At 36.2% G+C, this 24,305-nt stretch overlaps 1 protein-coding gene across 11 annotated transcripts in view; it reads right to left on the bottom strand.

The window, feature by feature from the left end:
* Nucleotides 1–24,305, bottom strand: part of CNST (consortin, connexin sorting protein) — a 52,894-nt gene that overhangs the window by 9,258 nt on the left and 19,331 nt on the right. For 9 of the 11 annotated variants that reach the window (XM_074818322.1, XM_074818326.1, XM_074818325.1 and 6 more), the window contains 7 exons: nt 22,020–22,225; nt 16,605–16,635; nt 13,947–14,033; nt 13,353–13,467; nt 10,815–10,836; nt 10,546–10,642; nt 4,603–5,477 (listed from right to left, as the gene is read on the bottom strand). In XM_074818322.1, coding sequence (XP_074674423.1) covers nt 4,603–5,477; nt 10,546–10,642; nt 10,815–10,836; nt 13,353–13,467; nt 13,947–14,033; nt 16,605–16,635; nt 22,020–22,225 — 1,433 coding nt within the window. The remainder of the gene's footprint in view (nt 1–4,602; nt 5,478–10,545; nt 10,643–10,814; nt 10,837–13,352; nt 13,468–13,946; nt 14,034–16,604; nt 16,636–22,019; nt 22,226–24,305) is intronic. The other 2 variants (XM_074818333.1, XM_074818332.1) reach the window with 1 other exon arrangement.

Below are 24,305 nucleotides of genomic sequence, written 5' to 3' on the forward strand. Positions count from 1 at the left end.
AGGGGCTTAGCTGCCATGCAAGACTTGAAGTTTTCCATCCCAGTTTTTAGGAGGCATGAGGAATTTAAAAAGGCAGAATACATTATCTAAATTGGAAGTTAATGCGGGAACTGTGGCTAATACAGCTGACCACAAGTCAAGCCTCTGCTCGACTTGAACCACAGGAGGAAAAATGTAGGCTTGCACCAGGCTGCACTGCAAACAGTTCTGTGTCACAAAAAAGACCTGCATAAAGGATCCTATTGAAACATTGAACACTTTTTTAATTCTAAGTTAGATAATTAACAAAAGATGCTCTTGGAGCACCTATGTAACTGAGCTTACTCACTCAGCTCTGCTGGCCTTCACAAAATCTTTTGACCAGAGCTTTTATAATCACTGTACAGGAACTGAAAATGACATACAGGTATGCGGTGGCATTTTGACACCAAATTTTGACATGCAGCAATGACTGTTGGTTAATTGAAACTCTGTTAAATATTTTAGTTTTTCTCTTTTTACCACTATTAATACAAAGTGATTCTGCTTCACAAAATTTTTTTTAAGAAGTTTAATATCCTGGCTGCAAAATAAGAAAAAATAAGCTCTAATTAAACTACCTGTCTCTTCTCTGTTTAAAACAGCATTTTCTAATAAAATATTAAAAAAATTCTTACATTATACATACTTTTGCCAAATATAATGTGTGCATATATTTTTATAAACATATTAGACAAAGCTATGAAAATAAGGTCCTGTACTTCAAGCTCTCAGAGCAAACTGATTAAGCTTGACTATTGGAATAACTCATAGCATACAGAAGTAAATAAAAACCCCAAAACCAGAAGTACTGCAAACTGGGATCTAGGAAGAAAAGTTCATTGCATTGAGTATTTTGGTCTGAATGCAGAGAGCTACTCAAGGAGGAGTTTTGTTTGTGTATTCTTCTGTGGGCTGTATTCCTTATTCAGTTACTTGGCAAAGGTCTACAGTTTTATTTCTAGCGATCCCAGATTTTTTTTAAAGTGGTAATCCATAACTGTACGACAAACTGACTAAAAGCAAGACCATCCTGGGTTAAGCTATAAGCAGCAGACAAACCCCTTTGCTAATAAAATACATTAGATACATGAATAATTTCACTCTGAAAAGGATCTAGCTTAGCAGATTCAGTATTCATACCACAGCATCAAACTCTCACCTTTTTTCTGCAGATACACTTGCCATGCGAGTACCAGGGCTCTTTTATTCAAGCAATAAATAGCTCAGATACTATGTAAGCATTTCATATGGAAGCATAATTCTTGTAAACTCAAAACTACAGGACCCAAGCCATACAAGAGAACAGGGGATCTCAACAAGGCATTGCCTCCAGACCTAGTACATATAGGTGAAGACTTCATTTCTGCAATCAAATCAGCTACTAATCAGTACATACTCAGTACTTTTTAAAAGTCTTGGTGTACAAGCAATGCCAACCAAAAGCTACTACTTTATGTTGCGGGAGAAAGTCTCACTATCTTTGCTTTCTGAAATAAATTTCAAATTATTGTTTTCAAATAAGGAAAAACATTAAGATTTTACTTGTTTCCCTAATTGTCACTCAGATAAAAAGCTCATGTTACGAACTTTTATTTCATATGGCAAAATGCAACTTACATTATTGAGGTTACAATTTGTTTGACTGCTGGTGTGTCATTTCATTCTCACATAAATGACAGCAAAGAGATCTAAGAGGTTACACACTACTGATACCTGTTGCTGCCAACTGTTGACTGTGCTTCAAAGCTCTTTGTTAGCTGTATGCATCTAGTTTCTATAAAATGACAGTGATTTCCCATCATTTGCACATTGTTGTGCACCGTTTGTACTAGTGAAGAAATAGCCAGTATAAGGGACTGTACAATATGTAAAGTAGTATTTTAGTTTTGCAGCTTTTTAAAGCCAGAGTCAGAATTTAGTGGATTTTCAGTCTTGTAATTAGTTATTGTAAATGGTAGGCTAAAAGCAAGTGACATAAAGTATCTAAATTAGGAAACTACATGAGATGATTCTTTAATCTCAATATGGGGTCAAAGAAAACTTCCTAACTGTAACTGCCTGCACAAGTACTTACCCTTCCTCATTTTCAATAAAGTAATATTACACCTCCATTGAAGAATATTAATGAAATTCTGTCCTACCAGATGATTTTTGTACCTAGGTTATTTCAAAATAATCTTTACTTCTACCTTCCATTCTAACTTATTTGTGGAAATTTTGTAAATACTCACTCCATGACAAGTTTAATCACTGTCAAGTTGATTTTGTGGTGGTTTTTTTTTGTTTGTTTGTTTTGGTTTTTTTACTGCCACACTGGTACATTTCATGTAATTCATTTCATTCATGTGGCTACGAGTGCATTTTCTAGGTATTTCTTTCACAACTACTGTATGAAAACATTGTTATCTTATTAGATGGCCACAGCCTGAACAACGCAACTTCAAAGGCTTCAGGAGGATAAGAAAGGAAGAAATGTTACATCTGGGTGCAAAGATCAGTCTGCTTGTCAAAACATCAATGGAATCATATTTTAACACTAAAACAAAATCAGTGAAAGCAAGTTATCAGTGCTGCTTTCTCAGGGGTGCCAAACTTTCTCAATTCCTGGTGTTTTCCAGAGAAGCTGTAGGTGCTCACCACTTCTGAAAAACAACCACTAGGGTAACAGTAGGTGGAAAAACAAATATAAATGTAAAATGAAACTATACAAGCTGCTGTGCTGTCCTTAACTCACTCTGTTGCACCCAGAAATTTCAGGTATTGCAAAACAGCCCCAGATGCTGCATATTACAAATTTTAATCAGTATTGAGATTAACCCTTCTTCTCTTCTCCCCGATTTAAACCCCCGGCCTCACACACAATTCAGACCTCTTGCTAAGAACGATTCAAAAAGACTCCCACCAGTGCCAGGCAACATTATGCCTTATATGGCCAGAAAAAGTACTATGGAAAGACTTTTTCCTCTTCAGAGACTCAACTGGCCATCAGAGTACTGGCAGTCCTAGCATCGGGATAGCAACCTAGAAATGAAACTAGATTCCCTGTAAAGCATCCTCATCAGTCACTGGGCTGATCAATACAGGCATAATTTTTCTAACAGTATCAATATGCTGCTTCCTATCCCATCCTCTAAAACACAAATAGCAAAACCAGCAATTTAAAAATAGTTGCCATAGGGTTAATTTAGGATTTTTCTACGTGAAACAGAACAGTTCTCTCCTGTAGCTTAAAATGCTGAACTTTCAGTGGGCTCAAAAGAAATCTAATCCTGAGGGATGATATTTAAATTACTCTTCTGTTATACATGTATATGGGCTTAGCACAGGCTGTCAACAAAATGCTCCTTTTCAAAACCATTCTCTAAGTGAACTAAAGTCAATGGGTCTAGTGCAAAATTTTAGCTGCATGTATGAACATGTATGTGGGTTTCCACATCTGTGTGTTAAGAGCTTGTGCACAGTTTTGTGGACATGACCCTCAGTCCCGGTATGTGGTATGCTTCCTGACATGCCACAGAAAAACAAGGTGTTTCAGGGACAGTTCAGGCTGAATGATCCTGGAAAGGAGACAAGAAGTGATTTAGGTAGGGAGAAAAACCAAAATGCTCTGTTTCCAGCTCTGGAGATTTTGCCAAACGTGTAATAACATCAGCATGGATCCCCAGTATTTAGTTCCCTGCTTGGCTGCTGTCCTGGAATGATTGTGGGTTCTCAGTCTCTGTGCATTAGCTTCTGATCTATAGAGAAGTACTGTCACTTTATTGCCAAGGGATGTTGTATTGTTAAATGCATTAAAAATAGAGATGAACTAAGAAGATACCTTTTTACAAGTCGTCCCCCTGGAGCATCTGGAATCACATCCTTTCACAATAATCTAATTTTTTCATTTAAAGAAAAAGCTTTTAAGGTCCCATGGTTGCAAATGCACCAAACCCAGAAGACAAATAAAGTGAAGATGTCATCATACACTCCCCCAAAAAGTCCCAAAGCAATGAATCTTTTATATTTTCAGAAAAGCAGTTTAGCTTATGAAACACTCATCTTTCTTGTGGCCTATCAACAGTGCTTCAGAAAGGTGGATTCACACTTAGAAGTTCCTTCTTATTTTTGGTTGAACAACAAAACTGCCTAAACTTGGCAAAATTAAGTTCATACATTCATATACAGAGTTGATTACATATGTAGTTCTCACCTACAATATGCACAGAAAAGCAAATTTTATTCTATGAATAGAAACAAACCATGTTACATCATAGGCACTATGTAGATTTCTGACATGAAATTGTGATTTATCAGGAATCAGGCCATCTCCTAACAGTCTCTGTCAGAATAAAAAGGTATTCATACTCATATGTAAAAATCAATCTAATTTTTAGGAACACATAGCACTGCTGGTCAAGGAGGCAAACGGGCAAAAATAAACTTTTTTCTGAATTAACTCAGAACAATCAAATAAGTGTAGATTTCAGATTTAAAAGAATGATATATGAAGTAATATTTAACACATTTTAAAGTTGGCAATATCTAAAATACTTCAATTGAGATAAACATGGAAGATTTTATAGGATTCACAGTATTTACCTCAGCAATCTCTATCCTTCTTGCAAGTTCATCAAGAGAAGAAAAGCTGTCATCTAGTGATAAAGCTTCCAATGAGTTGTAAGATGCTCGTTCTGGTGAAATATCTGGAACAGCGTCAAAGTCCTCTTGGTTTGCTAAGTTTGCAAATGATTCTTCAGTGTCTATTATATTACCATTTAAAAATCTGAGGAATAAATCTTCTTGTTCTTCATTATTTACCTTCTCCTGCTGTCCTGCTGTTCTCTGCATTTCCTTGCATACTTGTGGATGGGCAGTACTCTCATGCTCAGACACTTTATTACACCCAGAGCATACATGTGATGCAGTTCTGTCCCACAAAGATTTTTCATCATCATCAGGTTGTTTCTGTTGCTGCTTTAAACCACTATCTTCAAGCTGGCCACTAGCAATTTCTGAAGAACCAGCAACATGTTTTGATCTGAGCAGATTTCTATCAGCTTGCACATCTTTATCAGTAGGAACCAAATCAGTAGGCATAGAATCAGCATCTGTTAAAACCAAAGCATCTACCATTGGCTCAAGTGGGAGTTTCACTCCAGGGTCCTCAGCTGCGCCTCCTATTTTTTCCGCATCCTTAGAGAGCTGCCTTTCTCTCAGCTGCAAACTGTTATCTTTACCGGCATCCCCAGATGATAAACAGCCCGAGGAAGGCCTGCCCACTCTCCCTGTGGACTGGGTGTGTGGCTCCAATGTTGATTCAGCACTGCAGTGCTGCTCCTCCATGTGGTCCTTTCCCGCAGCTACGCAAAGACTTGCTGCCTCTGTCTGTCTCTCAGTTTTGTTTTCACCTGGAGAACTAGTGCTCAGCTGTTTCTCTTCTTTCTTTGGTTCAATGACAGGACAAGTTTCAGTACCTATGTGCAACAGGAAAAACAGTTCCAGTGTTTTTAAATGATTCAAAGCATCAGCCCAGGGGGGAAAGAGTATACTGTGATTTGATAACGTTGTAACCTAATGCTTTAAAATGCACTCCCATAAAAGGCAGGTATTTTACGCTGCAGTCAGACTAAAAGTTTTGCTAGTAGTCTGAAAAGCTGACTTCTGATTCAGCTAAGTATTTGCACACATCCTTGCAGGCAAAGCACGTGCTTTAGTGCCCTCCTGAAAAGAGTTACTCCCAGACTTCAAGCACAGTATGCACGTAAGTATCTTTCTGTACAGCCACGTTCCTTCTAAAGCATATTTTATGTGAGTGCATCTTGGAGGCCTGAAGTTCAGACAAATGCCCTGAATTACAGAAAACTGTATTTTGATGCTAGTGTATGTATCACACAGGGAGATTTCTGTTAAAGAAGGTGAAATCATACTAATCTAATAAATTTTAAATTCAATTATTTTAAGTGGGAAACTAACTCCTTTCATTAGTGCTAAATTAAATACCCAATCAGAATATTTTACATAATAGGCTGCACAAAATGATGTTGCTTTCTGGATACGTAAATTAGTTTTAACATATTAAAAAATGCAATTGAATGCAGCTTATTTCTGTATTCACATTTACAATACAAATGAAACCTGATTTTTTTAATCTGAAATTTCGGAGTGAAACAAGGGGAATTCTGTGAATTCACATTCTGTTGGCATGATTTGTTGATGAAGGAGTAGATGGTTAGCCCAAGCTGTCAATAAAATTATTAGACATTAGCCATTATGAGAAGCTCAAAGCCAGATCTCCCCTTTCAGGCTTATGAAGAGAGAAAGGGGGTGTTCAGAACTAGAATACCAAAGCAAGCAGAAACCGTCTTTTATTTAAATAAAAACTAAGTTATGACTATTTTATAGTGGGACTACTGTTACGGTAATAGTAATAACCTCAAGCAACAAATTAATACCTCTAGAAAACACTAATTTGCATTTTTTGGTCATAGCAAAAAGCAGAAAGGTCTTATGAATAGGTTAATGAAGAGATCAAACAATGCCCTTATCAACTGTATACATACTCACAAGAATGACTGAAGATCTCTATGCCAGTCTTATCCTTTCTCACCTGATAAAACCTCTCTTAAAATCTGAGCAATCTCCTGAACTTGTTACGTGAAACAGGGTCACATTCATTAGTCTTTAAAGAAATGTTTGTATTAATTAATTGTATTGAACAATTTTCTTAAATTCTAAACTATCCCCATTTGAAAGGGTAATGAAATACAAGGTAGCATAGAAAAAACAGGCTTGGAAATTGAAAAAGAGAACATCCGACGATCTCAAAATGCAGAAAAAAAAAAAAATCAGAACAACATTAACAGACAGAAAGAGTACAGCAAACCTAACTTCTGTGAAACACTGAAAGAAGAAATGGGTATGAGACAGGGACTCTTTGAAAATTAGACACAGATGAGTAGATAACTCAAGGGATTTGTAACAGGATACTGAGCCCTTCACATATAGGTCACGAGTTCAAACACAGCCTGGATTATTGGTACAAGATTTTGTTACCATCTGTCAATTTTTCCTAGTGATACATCCACATTACAACAGGCACCTTTGTTGGCAGACCCAACTGCAACAAAGATTAAATGGAATCAGAAATTAAATCAAATTCTTTATCATGAAAGGTGGCTCTTGAACTCAGGGCTCTGTTCCTAAGAGAGTAATAAATGATCCTAGCACTGTTATCTAACTACAGATGTACAGGAACTGAGATGTAATGATCGTTGTTACATTCCACATCAAATTTTTAGCAGCTTTCAATATTTTCTTTACACCTACTTCAGAACACCTGCTTTAGACAACCCATGACCACTACAGACTCAAGGCAAGTTAAGACAAATATTTGAACACTTACTTAAAAAAGGTTTTTTCTATTAAGTTAAATGAAGATATACCCACCAATGCAGCAATAATTTTTATCTCACTGTCAGAGATACAACAAAGTGTCTACTGAAAAAATTCTAGCAACAAAAGCACTTATGGTAATTTAAGAATTTTTTTATTTTTCCCACACAGAGTTACTTTAAAATTGACACTTCCTTTGTTCATCACAGAAACCTGTAGACACCAGTTTTTTATCCTGTTAATCCAAGACAGCCTAGCAGAGAGAGTATTGACCTACGGCATTCTACCAGTGGAGGATTCACACTTCTCCATCTTTGTCCCTCTTCCCATTTAAAAACAAATCCTATATGACCTAGAAGAAAACAGGTTATAAGCAGTTTCTCCTCACCTTGTAAACAGGTCTACAGGTACACGCTGCAAACTTATGCTAAGGGTTTTATTAAATTCATCATTTCATTAGAAAATGTTTCATGAAACACATGAATTTGATTATCTTTAGTTAACACTAGGGTTATTAAGGCTTTCGGTCAGAAACTGAAGAAATTAATGGATATAGGATATATCAAACCTCATCTTTTAATATACACACATAGTTTTAAGGACCCAGCTCTCTCTGTTGGTAGACTCAAAGAAAAAATTTGCCAGAAAGGAAAATGTAACAGAACAGACCATTTGCAATCCTTGCTCAGAAGGGCAGAAAACTAATTCAGTGACTCTCCCAGGAATCTGGAATAGCCAACTTCTTATAAAGCTGTTTCTTGGTCACTGTATCCCCAGGAGATAGGAATCATGAATTTTTAGGATCAACTGCCTACAGAGACTCAAACTATGTTCCCAAATGCCTGCAGTAAGTCAATGGAGTAATTTTTGCTTTAGATTAGTAAGGAAGTATGATTTTACTTCAAAGATGCTACCATAGTACAGTGCAGTAAGCTCCACAATGTAATATATATCTCTATGTATACTTATTGATAATTGCTAGATAAATTCTTATTTTGGGCATATTGAATTCATATCAAGGACAGTCTTCAAACCACTTGAGAATGTCCTTCTCCTGTCTCACTGTAAGTCAGACTTCTACTACTAGCAGCTAATTGAGTTATGTAGTTCTTCCTGCAGATTGGCAGATACATTTCTAGGAGAAGAAGAAAAAGTTTTCACATTTACTTCTCATTTTTCATGATGTCAGGAAAAAACCCCACCCAAAAAGCAGAAAACAAGCATTCTAAGTTTTCAATGAGAAGACCCATGCATTTAGGCTAATGCTGAACAGGTTAGTTTAAATATTTGGAAGAACTGTATAGTTATTATAGCACAGGATTCTGCTGGGATTCAGGCAAAATCCAGAACCAGTCCCAGGTGGTCATATTGCTTGTAGTCCTTAGCTGGGTCACTCAGTCAACAGCTTGAAGATTTTTTGCACAGCACTGAGCGGTGTATACAAATTCAGAGTTATGGATCATCTTTGTCCAATTTCTGTATTAGTTCATACGGATGCCTTCCCCACCCAAAACCTTCTAACTGCAACAAAAACATTCAGCCCCATGCTGCTGATGCATTGACTCAGTGAGGGGCAGCAGTAGCTAACTGACCACACATTGCCTTAACAGATTCTAAGAGACCTGTCAGGGCAAGAAGACATTGCTTCTTCAAGAATGTGCTAACCTTTTAAAATGCATCTTCTGCAAATCTTAAGCATTTAAACTTGAGTTAGGCTTGAAATATTCATATCTTTGTACTGAAAAAGTATTTAGCACTGCTGGAAAATCCTCAGCAGAACTGCTTTCTATCAGATGACATAGCTTTATTAATTTACACACATTTCACAGGAACCCAAAGATTTTGATGACATTTTGACATTTACACCATTAATTACTTCCACATTAAGTTTAATATGTCTAGATGTTGTACTACAGCATTTAAACATTGACACAAAATGCTTCTTAATTCAGAAGTTTCAAATGTTCAGAAATCTGCTCTCCAGAAAGCTTTTGTTCCCACTTTGAATAAAAACAATGGAAAAAATGTAAGTGCCTAGTTTTTTTCCATGGGAATTTTCAACAGTCCAAAAATAAAAAGCATTGGGTTCTTTTGATCTGCTTTCTGAGCTGTAGAACATGTTTGTTTCATGTTTTCAATGTTTTGTGCTTAGTTAGGTTACAAGAACAAAGACAGAGAAAAGGCGGTATAGAAGTCATGGTAAAAGAGGATGAAGATGAGAAGGATCCACACATGTAGAGAACTGTGACTGTATCTTAATTAATTCCTGATTCTCCTGAACACCCTGGCTGATACACACTTGTAGAATAGTTTAGGTTGAACTGCATGAGGTCACTTAGACCAACCCTCATCTTGTGAGAAATTCTAGCTGGTTTTGAGGAAAGGTACTCAATTTAGGCCAATTTTGGCAACTGGAATGTGGTGCAAAAAATAACTTTTTGCTGAAAGAGAGGAAAGATAAAGCACAGCCTGGTAGTCTGCTCTTTACCCCTCTGTCTCCATTTTAACAATTCATTAATTTGTGAATGTTTCATAAGAACCCAATGCTTCTAACAAATTACTCAAACAAAACAGTCACTGCCCCAAGGCAGGAGGAGGAAAATGAAGCTGACATAAAAGTGTGTACTGAAAAAAATTAACTGAAGTGTGTTTTTCTCTTCCAGACCCCCCAAAAGCTTCCTAATTTTCTGTGCTGTTACAGAAAAATGTGTCTCAAAATCAGTATACTGCATGTAATTTAAAATAATTACTAACCCTGTTAACTATATCGAATTGTCACAACTCAGAATATTTGTCATCAGATTGTTTATCTTATAAAGATACAAATTTATGTATTTTGTCTCTAGTTTTACACAATTTTGTAGCTTATGTAGGCTGCTATAAATGCATGCACATTTAAAAGCCTTTTTTTGATGGAGGCTAGAATTACTTTAATCACAATTCTGAATATCAACGACTAATTAAAATTACATAGTATGTCCATTGTGCAGTTGTGAAAAAAATTAAAATTCGCACAAATGGATGAATCTGTGGGAATCCAAAAAATGCTGTAGCTTCAAGTGAAATAGCTTCATAGTATTTATAGGAATACCTCATTACAGTATAACATTTAAAACAAACTTATGCACATGTACATACACACACACATACCTGATTTAAAAGCAGCAGGTTCGCTTTCCTTTAAATTTTTTGATTCCATTAACCGAAGCAAACAACCGCTTTCCCAGGTATTTTCTGCAGCTACTAGCTGTAAAATATGATAGTATTTCTGGTAATTTTTTGAACTAAACAGGAACACTATAACTTTTTGAGACATCCAAACAGTTTCTACTGAACTGGAAAGATTATATTTAATAACACTAAAAATATATTTATTAGCAATCTCTGACAAAGCAGAATTTAATTAAACAGCTGCTTACCTTATTTTTGGATGCCTGTGGCCTGCAGCAATAAAGAAAAAAAGAATAAATTAAACAACTTAGTAGCAACATTCTTCATAACAAATGTCATTGAAATCTTATAAGCCTTTGCTGTGCTCTAGTATTAGCACAGAACTTTTCTTAAATTGAAACAGTGTCAGCATGATAGCATACTTTGAAGCACAGATCTGTACCATATGTGAATATAATCAGAAGACCGATTAGCTTAAACATTGCTCGACCTAATTGAGAAAGCAGTCAAAAGAAAATTTACTGCAATGTATCAAGCGATCTAAATTCCTGTAAAAGTTTATGCTCAGAAGGAACTCTACTAACTTTCAAAATCATGTAAGGATTCAGTATCTACTAGTATTAAAACTACTGATCACTGTCACAGACATTGAGGAATGGAAAAAACCCAACAAAATGTATTTCCCTCTCCACAGACTGTTTACACTGGGACACGTTTTCTGGGTACTGTAAGATACAGCAGCTCCCACTCCACCGGGATTTGCAGGTGAGTCAGCACTGCTAACAGGCAGAACAGACTTTGCAAACTGTGTAGAGATTCATGCACAATGTGTTTTATCATGCACAATCTGTCTCGCAGCCTTTCATACAGCAATGAAGATAAAATGTTGGGCATTTTGTTTAAAGCTACTGAAAAAAAAATAAAAGTAGAAGAGACAAGAGGGAAAAGTACTGATGTTCATACTCCCTAACAAAAGCTTTTAAATGTTGCATTGACTTTTAGATTTTACCTTCAAATAAAGGACACTCAAAACTATCTTTAAAGAACAAACATGTCCAGTGTGTAGCTGTAGCCCTTGAGTATCAGAAAAATACATTACTTTCAATTACAAAAGCAAAATGCTCACATTTTCCGAGACCAGCATGTTATTCATTAAAAATTAAAGTATATTTTTAATTACAAAATACATTGAGATGAAAGATTAGGAAAAAAGAAGGAAACAATAAAAGCAAATAGGCTTTTGCCTAGAGAGTTTGCAAGAGTAGTAATACAGAGAACTAATCATGGCAAATGAACACAAGCCTTAGTTTTTGTCAAATTGCAGGGTTTCTCAGAACTGGGAATGATGAAATTTTGTATTTTGAAGTGAGGCTGCAAGGAAGAATGAGAAGGAGAAAGCAAAGTTATTCTCAACAAGGTGACAATTGAGGTGACAATAGGGAGGTGCAGCTGTTGCAGCACATAAATCGCAATAAACTTGAATCTTAATCCTTCTGTGGGCTTGCAAGGTCATGTGCAAGGCAATGTAGGCTGAGGAACCCTGCAGGCACTCGGAGTGCAATCTCTCAGTAGCAGCAGGCTGTGGGTGTAAACATGCAGCTACGGCGCTAGAGCTGCCTCCTCCTCCTGTGGAAATGCAGGAGTACGCTTTCCAGGGGCTCCCTCCCAAACGCATTCAGACTAGAAACAAACAATCCCTGCCCGGGTTCTGGCAGTCAGCCTGGGTGTTTACAAACTTCTGTATGGTCACCCAGAAGAAAAAAATGTGGAAGCCAAATCATACTCTCTATGAACAACAGGAGCATTTTGGCTTTTGTTACATCCCGACTGGCTACGCCAATGCAAATGTATTTGAAAAAGTTCTCTCTCCCCATCTCATTGAGAGCAACTCCCCTGTCACAGGTTGGTCTTTTTACAGCCTTTGCATGTGGTTAGTTTCCTTATTGTCATCGGCTGATCATTTTTCAGTGGCAGCTGGTATAATTTTTTCCATCTGTCCTTTAAACTCAATGTCTAGCAGGTAGGACAGTCACCCATGAAATAACAGATCTCCTTCCTGATGGTTATCCCGTATGTGTTACTACTCAGAAGAGCACCTTAGGCACTGTCCAAAAGTTTGTGTTACTGTGATATACTGATTCAGGAGGCTGATGGATCAGGCAAAACAGGTATGAACTAAGATTTCAAACTTTTCAGAATACTGCCACACCAGGGAACTATAGAATCACTGCTTCATAATGTTTACGCAACTTGTATGAAATCAACAGAAGATAACGAGAATGACTTAAAGCATTAGGGAATTGTCCTAAAATGTGGAAAATTTGGGAATAAAATCCTATAGGATAGGTGTGAGTGCTGGAGTCTGAGATGCTGGGCAACTGCATTTAAAAACAATTATTAAAACAATAGGTATTAGCCACAAGCACCACCATCCGTTCTACAGTCTTCATCTTCCTAAATTAACGCTACTCAGTTTTTACTTTGGCTGAAAATACTAAAACTCAAAACTTCCTTTCTGGCAAATGAATGAGTTGCTGAAAACAGTTCAGATCTGGTCCCTATACATTCCTCAAACCATATTAAAACATTGTGAAAATTGATGGTAACAGAAACATTTTAGTTACATATCAAAAAGAACCACCACTTTATAACCAAATTCACTGAAGTCAATGGGATGCAACTTTTATTTTGACACTGACTATTTTAAAACGCCTATGCTGGCAAGCAGAAAACAGCTGTGCTAACATATTAGTACTGGAAAAGTAATAATATTTTCTTATACTTACTGTTGATGTGAAGAGCAAACTCTAGTAAGCTTTTCCAGCTCTTCACCACTCAGTTCTTTAGCTGAATTCCTCAGTGTTGTAACTGCACTAGGAACTGCTCTTTTCCATTTTCTTTCTAAATTAAATCAAAATCATTTTTACCCAAAGTATTGTAAAAGTAGTATTTGCTTAACATAAAACATATATGTGAAACTAATTAATGGAGAAATATTGATGACTTTTCTGTGTTTGCTCTACAATCTTGTTTCAGACTATGCAAAAAAGCATTATATATTTTCACAAGACACCTTATTTTCATCATATCAGATTCACCAACCCTAAACCAAAAATAAGCTCAAAACAACGGTGGATCAATCAGTCTCAACTAATAGAATAAAGGATGACAAAAAGGTGACTTTGCACCTTTTTCATGAAATGTGTGAGAAGAAATCTAAAGCAGGAATACTTTTCTTGTAACAAGCTCAGAGAAATTCTAATATAAATGATGGTTTTGTTATGTAACATTTTTAAGCTGGCAAAATGTATACTCTATTATTTAGAAATACAAACCAAATTAACTCTTTCTTCTGCCATATTAGTTTAGCCTGTACTCACCCCACTGCTCCTGTATGGAAGAAAGATTTGCAAGCAGCTGCTCATGATATAGTCGTTCAAGTTGAATGAACTTCATTGCCTTCTCATCTGAATGGAAGGTTAAAGAAAAATGCACACATGGATGTGTTATGATTTATTTATATTTGGCACCATATTTGAAAGGGCAATCATTATGTACCTGAAATTCAGCATAACTGAATCAAAATGAATGGCTAGCATCCAGATTTCTGTGCAAGGATGTAAATAATAGAAAATAGAAAATTACACGAAAACAGCAAGTAAGTAGTAAAATAAGCTGAGAAAAGTTCCAAAACTGAAAATCCTGTTCTCTCAGTTACCCCTCTACACATGCCTTAAGTCCAACAAAAGTTTTTCCAGAAAAGAAATGAGCAAAATGTTTTTATGCTGACAACTCTTATCAAAAAATGAAATCTCTGGGGAATGAAAAGCAAAACAATTATACGAATACCAGCATGTAGCTCTCAAGAAATACAGTTTGATGCTAATAACCATAACTAATTGAAAATATGGCTCCTTTCTATTTACCAGCTGGAAACAGTATTAAAAAAATTTCCCCAACTCAAACTTTCAAAAAATACCCTCCCTCTTTTCAACCATTGTATACAACACCATTGGACAGCTGACTTCACCTTTTTCTTTTTCCTGAAGATTCTGCTTACTTCTCTTCTATATGAAGAACTCTTCCCCTCCCTTAGGGTTATCAATACATTCACAAAGGTATTCTGATAGTTATATATTTTGAAATAGTCAGGATAATTCTAGTTCCATCAAGCCCCAGTTGTTAGCTGTTCTGTTTAAAGCCATGTTTTGCCAGCTATTTAAAATTGAATTCTACAGTACAATGAAGATAGAAGTACAGTGAATGAGGTTCTTAGTAATATAGAAAAAATATTTTCCATTATTAATGCTAATTAAAATACTGGAGTAATTATTACAAAAACATAACCAATACTTGTTCTTCTTGTTAGCCTCATGCAACATACACATAGCACTGCTTATGAACAACAATATTAGTGGAAAGAATATTTCCTGCCTTCAAGAAATCTGTTATTAGAAACAGAATTACAGATCAGAGAGATAGCCTTAGAGGATCACAGCAACAAACCCTGAATTATTGTTAATATGAAGTTCTACACTGGATGAATTAAAATGCCTGTCATGGATAATTAATACAGTGCAACATGATCAAGTAAGTTCTTTATTAACCTCAGGAAACTGATGGTTGCAAGTACAGATGAGATATCCTTCATAAATATGTATTATATAGTGGTGTTGAATTCCACACATCAGGTGTACATTGCATTAAAAATATTTCCTTTGATCAGCTTTAAATACAGGGTCCTTCGATTAAAGCACCTTCTATGAAAAAGAAACTGTCTTTCTATCATACTGTTGAATACATTTTAAATTTACTGTATATCCCCACGAAGAGCCATAATTTACTACAGAATTTTTCCATGCCTTTAATTTGTGCTGTGTATTTTGGATTTTCTGATGGATGCTTTTGAACTAGGATGACTAAGACAGAAGTACAGTCTTCTAAGACAGTGATGGATATTTTATTTTATATATTGTTTTTATAATATTGTGACAGTTATCTCATTGGTTTTGTGCTACAGACTATAATTTGGCTAGGTTTCAATGACACCTTTCCAGGTTTCTTATGCTTTGTTATTTAACCATTACAATTACCTATTTGCTGTATTTTGTTTGAAACAAATTACATCATAAAGAAATAATCTGTATGCACAGATTCTGTAATTTATGATGCATCATAGTGAATCATATATACCTTAAGGTCTTACCACTCTTGTCTCTTTCTGTAGTCTGATAATTTTCCCTAAAAAGCAAACAGAGGAAAACCCAGTCCACCTTTTCTAAAAATATAATTTCACTTTAACATTTAACATGATTATTCACTCCCACAATTACTGACATATATCAGAGTAATTAGCAGCAGTTCAACTATGATAACTTTTTGACCAAACTTATTTGTATTATCTAGGAACAAATCAAAATAAACTGCACCATTGAACTAGCTGTTCCCAGAAGCAATTACCCATATTTTCCTACGACAGTTTCTCAAACCTCCTTGATAAGGTTTTGACTAATTAGCATTTGCCAAACAACATGTTGCTATTGTTTGCAGGTTGCTGATCTCCCTTAGCTCAGTGTGTTTGGTATTTTTATTCTAATCTAGACACTTCTAGTACATATTTTAATCCACTGTTGTGCTAATGCTGTTCTTACTGTAACAATGCCCTATTTGATATAATAGAATACATACCCTATCTAGATTGGACATATTCCCAGTTACTAATACTTAGAACAGAACTTATCCTATAAAAACAGAAGTTCTTTGAAAATATTTTCTTACTTCCTTGTCTGTGCACAACTACTGACTGCATCAGTACAGCTTTTGGAAGTGGATTTATTACTTAACTCATATTCCAGCTGTCTGATTAAGAAGGACTTGCTAACATACTGTATATTCATTCATGGGTAAATTATGGTTGTTTACTTCTTTCTAACCCTGACCCACAACCTGTGAGTCAGCGGTAAAGCATTTGTTTTTTATGTTTTATCATGCCAGATTATTTTAATATCACGTAACAATTTCTACAAGTAAAAGGATACATTCCTCCTCTTGAAAATAGGTCTCAGCTATCTGCAAAAGTAAAAAAAGAAACATTAGGATTCTATAATTTTCATGAGAGTGTTAAGGATATAATATGTACTTTTAATCATAGTTTTAAACATCTGTTTTGCAGATTCATATTTAGTTTGGGTAAAATAGAAATATTCAGACTAAATACATGTATTCTTATTCTAGGAAAGATGTTTTAAAAGAATATCAAACAACAAAGAAATATTAAGTCCTCTCACACAAATGGATTTGCCAAAATGTTAGTTGGGTTTTATCTTGTTACAGCAACAAAAAATTATCTCAGAAACTTTTTTTATTATCATATTAGAAAGTTTTAAAATTACCTACAACAGAAGTACTGTGTTTGCTGATATGAGTTGAAAAGTTTGAATTCTGTAACTGACTATTGTTTCCTTATGTTTGACCAAATTAAGACATTGCTGAGCTTTCCTGAGCATTACAGTGCAGTGTGGTAAAATGGAGAAATGGAGGTTTCCTGACTGATGAGAAAAGAACAATCTTTGGATAAAAGACACTAAAAATATTGCCTATCACAGCACCAACAACCTACCTGTTTATATCCTATTTACAATAAATAATTACAACAAATATTTCAAATACATAGAATTTGAAATATTTACAATATGAATATTTGAAATTAATGAGATAAACATAAAAGGATGCAAGTTCTTCATTTTTTTCTGTATTACTCCTAGTCCACCCCCAGAAGCCAGACAATACCATTGCAGCAGCCTTTTGCCACTTTCTTTCCTGAAGCTGCTCTGCTGTGTCAAAAAGATTTAAAGATCCTCTATGTCATGTGTCAGTTCACTAAGCCTAACATCTTGATATCTGAAGCTCTTCAACAACAGAGCAAGTCATGGAGTTAAGCAGGATGGCAGTTCCTTGATTTGCACCGTAGTTGCTATGACATGGACAAATCTGTCTCTCTTTCTCCTTAGGATGACATTTCTATAATAGAACAATTAAAATTGGATTTGTAACAAGATAGCTCTGCCAAAGACAACCATTGGAAAAAAACCCCTAAATATCACAACAGTTCTTCAAGACTTGTTCTCTTAGATGGATGTTGAGTTAATATAGGTATGTCAAAACAAAGAAATACCAGGGAGTTGACACAAGAAATAAGCAAACTTTCCCTGTTGCATTCAGAACTCAAAGTGCTAAGGAGGTTTAATATAGAGAACAAAAGTCATTCCAAAGCAGTTGCCGAGGACCAAGAAAATCAAACATAAACCAGACTACATATAAAATACTTGAACACCTAACTCAATCTCCAGCACTTCTAGCTTAATAAAATGTGTAAGCTGACATTAAATGCTGCTGTAATAGCTGCTATCTGAGCCAATGGCTAGGAATTGAACAAGGGATCTCTCTGCCTAAGCACTCAAGATGTCTAGCTGCAACATCTTAAAAAACAACTTCACCCTGGCTGGGTAGTTTTATAACGCCTATCTCTAACAGATTAGTGCAAAAAGGAACAGTAAATATATGCTTACCAAGGGTTTATACACTGAGAAGCTGTGTATAAACCAAGAACATGGGCATGCAAACATAAGAAAAAATTATGTTCCAGTATACCAAGTTATTGCTATATCAAAGTTATATATTTTAATTGCAGACTACTGAAATAGATTTACTACCCTTTTCCTAGTGATGCCTTTGCTTTCAACCAGCTATTTGAAACCAAAATTACAAGCATGGAAGTGGCAGAACTTTCAGAAGAAAAGTCGAGATGCCAGTTAGGAAAAACATGTTTTCTGTTAATCAAGTAAAGCTATCAGGTTTTTTGTTTGTTTGGGGTTTTTTGTTTGTTTTTTCCCCCCCAAACTTGGACTAAAAGGGCAAACACAATCACCTCATAGAAAGCAAGTATCCAAAGACAACCAGAAAATGAGCATGTTTCTAATCAGATTCAGAATTTCACTTTGACTCTGTGGTCACTCTGAGGTGGGGAGTATTACAGAAAAGATAAAGCTGGTATGTGGAAAGGAAAAGGTGTAACACTGTATAGAAAAGCTAACGTGATAACCAAAACATTTTTCTTACAATTCCTCCCTGTTGACAGTTAATCTTTGAGATGTGCAGCAACAACAACATTTGTGCTTGCTAGAAAACTAGGCAGGCTTTCCTAGAAAGCTGAGGAATACTGATGGCTTTGTTTGTAAATGCAAGAAAATACTGTACTGGTTTTGGCTGAGATAGAGTTAATTTTCTTCATAGTAGCTGCTATGGGGCTATGTTTTGGATTTCTGCCAGAAACAGTGTTGCTAATGCAGAGATGTTTTCATTATTGTTGAGCAGCTTACACAGCATCAAGGCCTCTTCTGCTCCTCACACCACCCCACCAGCGAGGAGGCTGGACATGCACAAGAAGTTGGGAGGGAAAACAGCCGGGACAGCTGGCCCCAACTGACCAAAGGGATATTCCATTCCATATGACATCATGCTCAGCATATAAAGCTGGGGGAGGAAGAAGCAAGGGAGGGACATTGGGATTGACCAGCATTTGTCTTCCCAAGTAAGCGTTACGCATGATTGAGCCCTGCTTTCCTGGAGATGGCTGAACACCTGTCTGCCGATGGGAAGTGGTGAATGAATTCCTTGTTTTGCTTTGCTTGTTAAACTGTCTTTATCTCAACCCATGAGTTTTCTCACTTTTAACGCTTCCGATTCCCTCTCCCATCCCACTGGAGGGGAGTGAGCGAGCGGCTGTGTGGGGCTGAATTGCCAGCTGGGGTTAAACCACGACAGTCCTTTTTGGCAGCCAATGTGGAACTCAAAAGGTTTGAGATGACAGATTTGATTGGAATGCGCTAGATTAAATTTATAGCTGTTATTGCTGTTTAGCTATTGATCAGCAGGCTTCTGTGCTTGCCGTGGGGCTTGCTTGCCTCACTATATTAGTATCTAGTGCTTGTTAGTGGCTGATTTTGCTTTCACTGCTTGCCGTACTGCTTATCCATCTCACTCTGCTGTGCCTGAGAATGTTTTGATAGTAATGGTGATGCGCCTGGGCTGGCAGATGGCCAGGTCATCGCTGCTGTTTCTGCGCTGCTGTACTAGACATGCTGGAACTCCAGTGTGAACTTGAGTCAACAGGACTGTGGCAGTCTTCCTATTTGCCATGCATGGTGTGGCAAGGGCCACGCTTGCAAAATATGTCCAGTAATTGCAGGTACGCCGATACCGGGACATTCAGGTTGAAACACCTCATAGCTGATACTCCAACGACTTCTCTGGGAGCACACAAACACTCAGTCTTAAAATCTTTGGGGCATATCAATTTAGGCACTAGTACTTTGAAGGGCTTAACAAGTGGGCACTTTTGTAAAAGTCTAAAGATGATTGCTCAAAATAGACAGCAACTTGATACAGGAGTCTAGATTATAAATTGTGTATTCCTGGCTCTCAGCCTTATTACTAATCACTAGACCATTCTGAGTCTAGTACCTCCAAAAGAGAATTGGTAAGTGACTTCTAAGGTTCTTTATCTGCACATTCTGTCTGCTATCCACTGTAGTCTCCTAAGGATTTCTGGAGCTGCCAAAGCTCTGTATCTATGTTTTGTATAAAAAGTACTTCTCAGATTCTGTAACAAATGCTAAACAAATCATACGAATCCCATTCAAGACAGGTAAAAAATTACATCCTATTTTAATTAAAAGTGAACCCTTAGAACAGCCCCTAATATCCCACAGCCTTTACATATTTAATATAGGCTTCCCACTAACAATAGGGATTGTTAATACTCCAGAACATCTGACATAGCTCTTTATTTTACATTGAATTTTGTCATACAGAATAAAAAGAGAATGTGATAGAAGAGTACTTGCTAGACTTGGCATAAAAGAAAGTTACTGCCAGGCTGTATTAGCAATCTGAAAAAAAGACTGAAGATGACAGTTTAATTCGCTGGAAAATGAAAAAAAATTCTTAATAGACTCACTTTACATGAAATCATGAATCCTATCTTTAAAATCCTTTATTTTTTAGCCAGATTAAAAAGTGTGTTATGATCCCTCTAAGTTCTGTTAGCTTTCTTTCAAAACACTCTATTCAAAATACTTGATATTTCTCTGAAAAATAGAGATGGTGTTTGATTACATGTTTGAATCTGGAAATGCAGATTCTGTTCTCAGTTCTGTCACAGTTCCCGTATGACTTTCAAAAGGTTGCTACCCTTAGGGTTTGGCTTCCTCATCTAAAAAGCAGCAAACAGATTTCACCTCTATCTTGTTCGATGTTATGCCTTAATGTTTGCAAAGCATTTTGAAGTTTTTGCCCTAACCACCAAATTCAGCATGGCTAAAAGTACAAATGGTTAACCCTAATGCTAAATTTCAAATAAATTAAGGAACAAGCCAAATATCTTCACTCAAACACAGATTAAAAAAATAATTTAAAATTCTATGTCAAATTATCTATAATTTGCAATACTAAAGAGAAACCTCTTTCTCAAATATAATTGCTTATTTATATCAAAGAGAGTAAGAATGAAGGAGTGTCAGAAGTTTAAAATATCACAATCATCCAGTTTTCCACAATAAAGATAATGCAACTAAGTCAAATCATACTGTATAGTATCTATATATATATATATTTATAGCCCACATTAGACACTACAGCCAAACAAAAAGTCACAGAATCATCTATGTTGGAAAAGACCTTGAAGATCACCTAGTCCAACCATTAACCTAACATTGACAGTTCTCAACTACACCATATCCCTAAGCGCTATGTCAACCCTAAGTCTTCTAGTCCACTGTTAGTCTGACACAGCTAAACTATAAATTAATACTGTGTCAAGTCCTATCAACATATTCATCTTGCATCATAATCTCCAGAAAGAGAAACATACTGGCCAGTTAGCATAAAAAACTGCTTTTCAAATCACACAGTATTTCCCTTGGTCTTGCAGGTGTGGCAACTGGGCTATAAAAAAAGTATACACAAAGAAACCTTGAATCTTAGCATTCATGCATGAAATTAATGCTAGAAAGAAGTCTGCAACAGTAAAAATAATTTCAGATTTAAAATGTAATTTAGATATCAGCTGTCTTGTATCTATACGGTGTCTTACAAACCATATTTAAGTATGTTGAAGAGTGATTTTCCTAAATCTTCCTGCCAAACTGGAATTTGAGGAATTAGAAAACCCATCCTTAAGAGTTTTCTTTAACTGCAGAATATACTTTCAAGTCATAACATATATTAGAAGACCTTAGAGGAGATATTTGCCTTAACCACCTGTTATACATCAAAATACCCTGTCCAGATATGAATATTGGCATATGTTGAATTAATGCATTTTTTTCCCAATGAAAAAAAGGTCTCAAACAAAACCAAAATTGTGTGTAACACCCCAGAATCATAGGAAGTACCTGATGGAGACACAGGGGCAGTATCTTTGAATCCATCTGCTCAACCTCTTCACGGAGCAAAGAGAAAAGAGTCTGCAACGTTTGTTTTTGTTCTTTTTGGTGAAAGTTTTCATTTGCTTCAACAGCACCTTCAGCATGCACAGAATCTGTATCTGTAACAAGAGTATTTTCCTCCTTGACTGTTGTGGTTCCCACTGGAGGAACTCCTTTAAAAAGAACAAGTACTTAAGTTAGGATTCAAAACTTCATCAAGTTGCTTTTTTAGGAAATTTCATTACAAAAGCTATGAATAAAACTCTAGTATCTTAAATAATATCCCTGCAAGTAAATAAAATACCGGTTTTGTCAAAATTAGTTGCGATAGATCTGTCTCAGTGTCAGCTCACCTACCTGAAAAAGGACAGTAACATACATCAGGTATTTCTGTACACTTCTAACTGGGACCTGACTTTAACTTGAGGAAAAAAAAAAAACCACCTAACTGCTCTACAGAGTTATTAGTAAGAGACCAGGATGACCCAAAATAAAAACTGTTGTGACTGGTGTTACAGTTTCAGCTAAAAAAATCAATATTTAGATCCAAGTGAACAAACTTCTATGTTAAGAGTGAATTGTAACACATCAGAGACAGAAAGTAGGGTTGTTTGCAACAGTTTTTCTCAAAAACGGCAAAAAGAAGGTAGGTGAGAAGAGTGTGAATGAGGTTCTTGGTTTGTTTCTTCACTCCTGCCAAGGACTTTGTACAGGGACATGTCCCAGGCAACAAAGGAAGGAGAGACAATGGACCTGTTCTTCAGATAACAGTGGCTCCTCACAGTGACAACAGGATCTTAAAGAACAGAAAGAAGCAGATGATGACAGTGGGGGATTCTGTTGTGGGGGACAGATGTCCAGGAGGTCTGCTCTGCTGAGTGGAAAGGAAGACACCCCCCTGGAGTCCAGGGGATGAGCCAGCAGTGGTGATCTATGTTGGTAACAATGACACAAGGATGTGTAAACTGAATTTAGCCTCCAGAACATCTTGCCAGGTAGAAAACTAGGTTCTCCATGGTACATTCTCTGGCAGGCCACTGTTGCCTGTCTCAAATTTTACAGAAGTCAAAAAAGTCAGACATGCACGTGGAAGACTGGCAACATATATGAAGGATTTGTAAAGCATAACAGTATAAAAATACTACAGGAAAAACTTTCTGGGTGCAAATCCCACAATTTATTGTTAGAAATGCAGTATTTGTAGTATATTGCTGATCATGAGTATGATAGTTCTCAGGAAATGTTAAATGAGATTAGGGAAAATGTGTAGAGCAGGCAGTAGCAATGGGACAAATCAACTACCCATATACAGACTGGACAAGTTTCTCACGAAGATCAGAGAATAAAAGCAATAAATGATGGCTTCCTATAACACACAGTATTAGGAGTAACCACAAAACTACAGCTTATTCCACCAATTAACGAACAAGTTTTTTTTGATAAAACAACATTGACTTTGATACATTTACATAGGACTGAACTTTTAAAAAAATAATCTCATAATTTTTTAAACAAGGGAATTTGGCCACTGAAATGTGCACAATAAACTTTTATAAACTCAAGTTATTATATGTTATTCTTTCTCAGCTACATCCCTTTTCTGAAAATCATGTTATCATTTAAAAGCAGGACAGGTGGGGACACTGTTTCAAGTAACCATCACACTTCAGCCATTTCTACAGCTTGGGCACTCAGCATATTTCAGACCCCCTTGTGTTCATCACAACTGAAGCCCTATAGTGATGATTCAGGTTTAAGATTTAGGGTTTAAGAAAGGCATTAGCTTGTCCACTGAAGGCTCCACCATTCTATTTTTTGGTTATTTTAAACTCTTTATTAAGTAAACTATCCAGGTCAGGAGTACTAGTAATATCTGTGAGTGGCTATTTTCACAGGGCTTACTGCCACAAAATTTGGGTGTATCTTAAAATTGCCTTTTCAATATTAATGCATGTCTCTGCTCTTCCAGTATTTATCTGGGCTTGCTGTGGACCAAAAGCAACAAGAGACATAACTGGATGCAAGATACAAACCAGGAAGTACTTTTAGAGATGGAATTAATGCTGTCTTTAAAAATACAGCTTTCTGCTCAGCACATAATCATGAAACCAGAAAAGAGGGTCCACATGTTCTGGCAAACCTCTCAGAAAAAAGCCACTTCAAACTGCACTTTATTAAGCAGTTAATAATCACCTGTCATATCAAAACACGAATGTTGACTGAATCATGCTCAATAGCAACTATCATGAAAAA

Source organism: Strix aluco, chromosome 3 (genome assembly GCF_031877795.1).
Source record: "Strix aluco isolate bStrAlu1 chromosome 3, bStrAlu1.hap1, whole genome shotgun sequence".
Taxonomy (NCBI): Eukaryota; Metazoa; Chordata; class Aves; order Strigiformes; family Strigidae; genus Strix; species Strix aluco.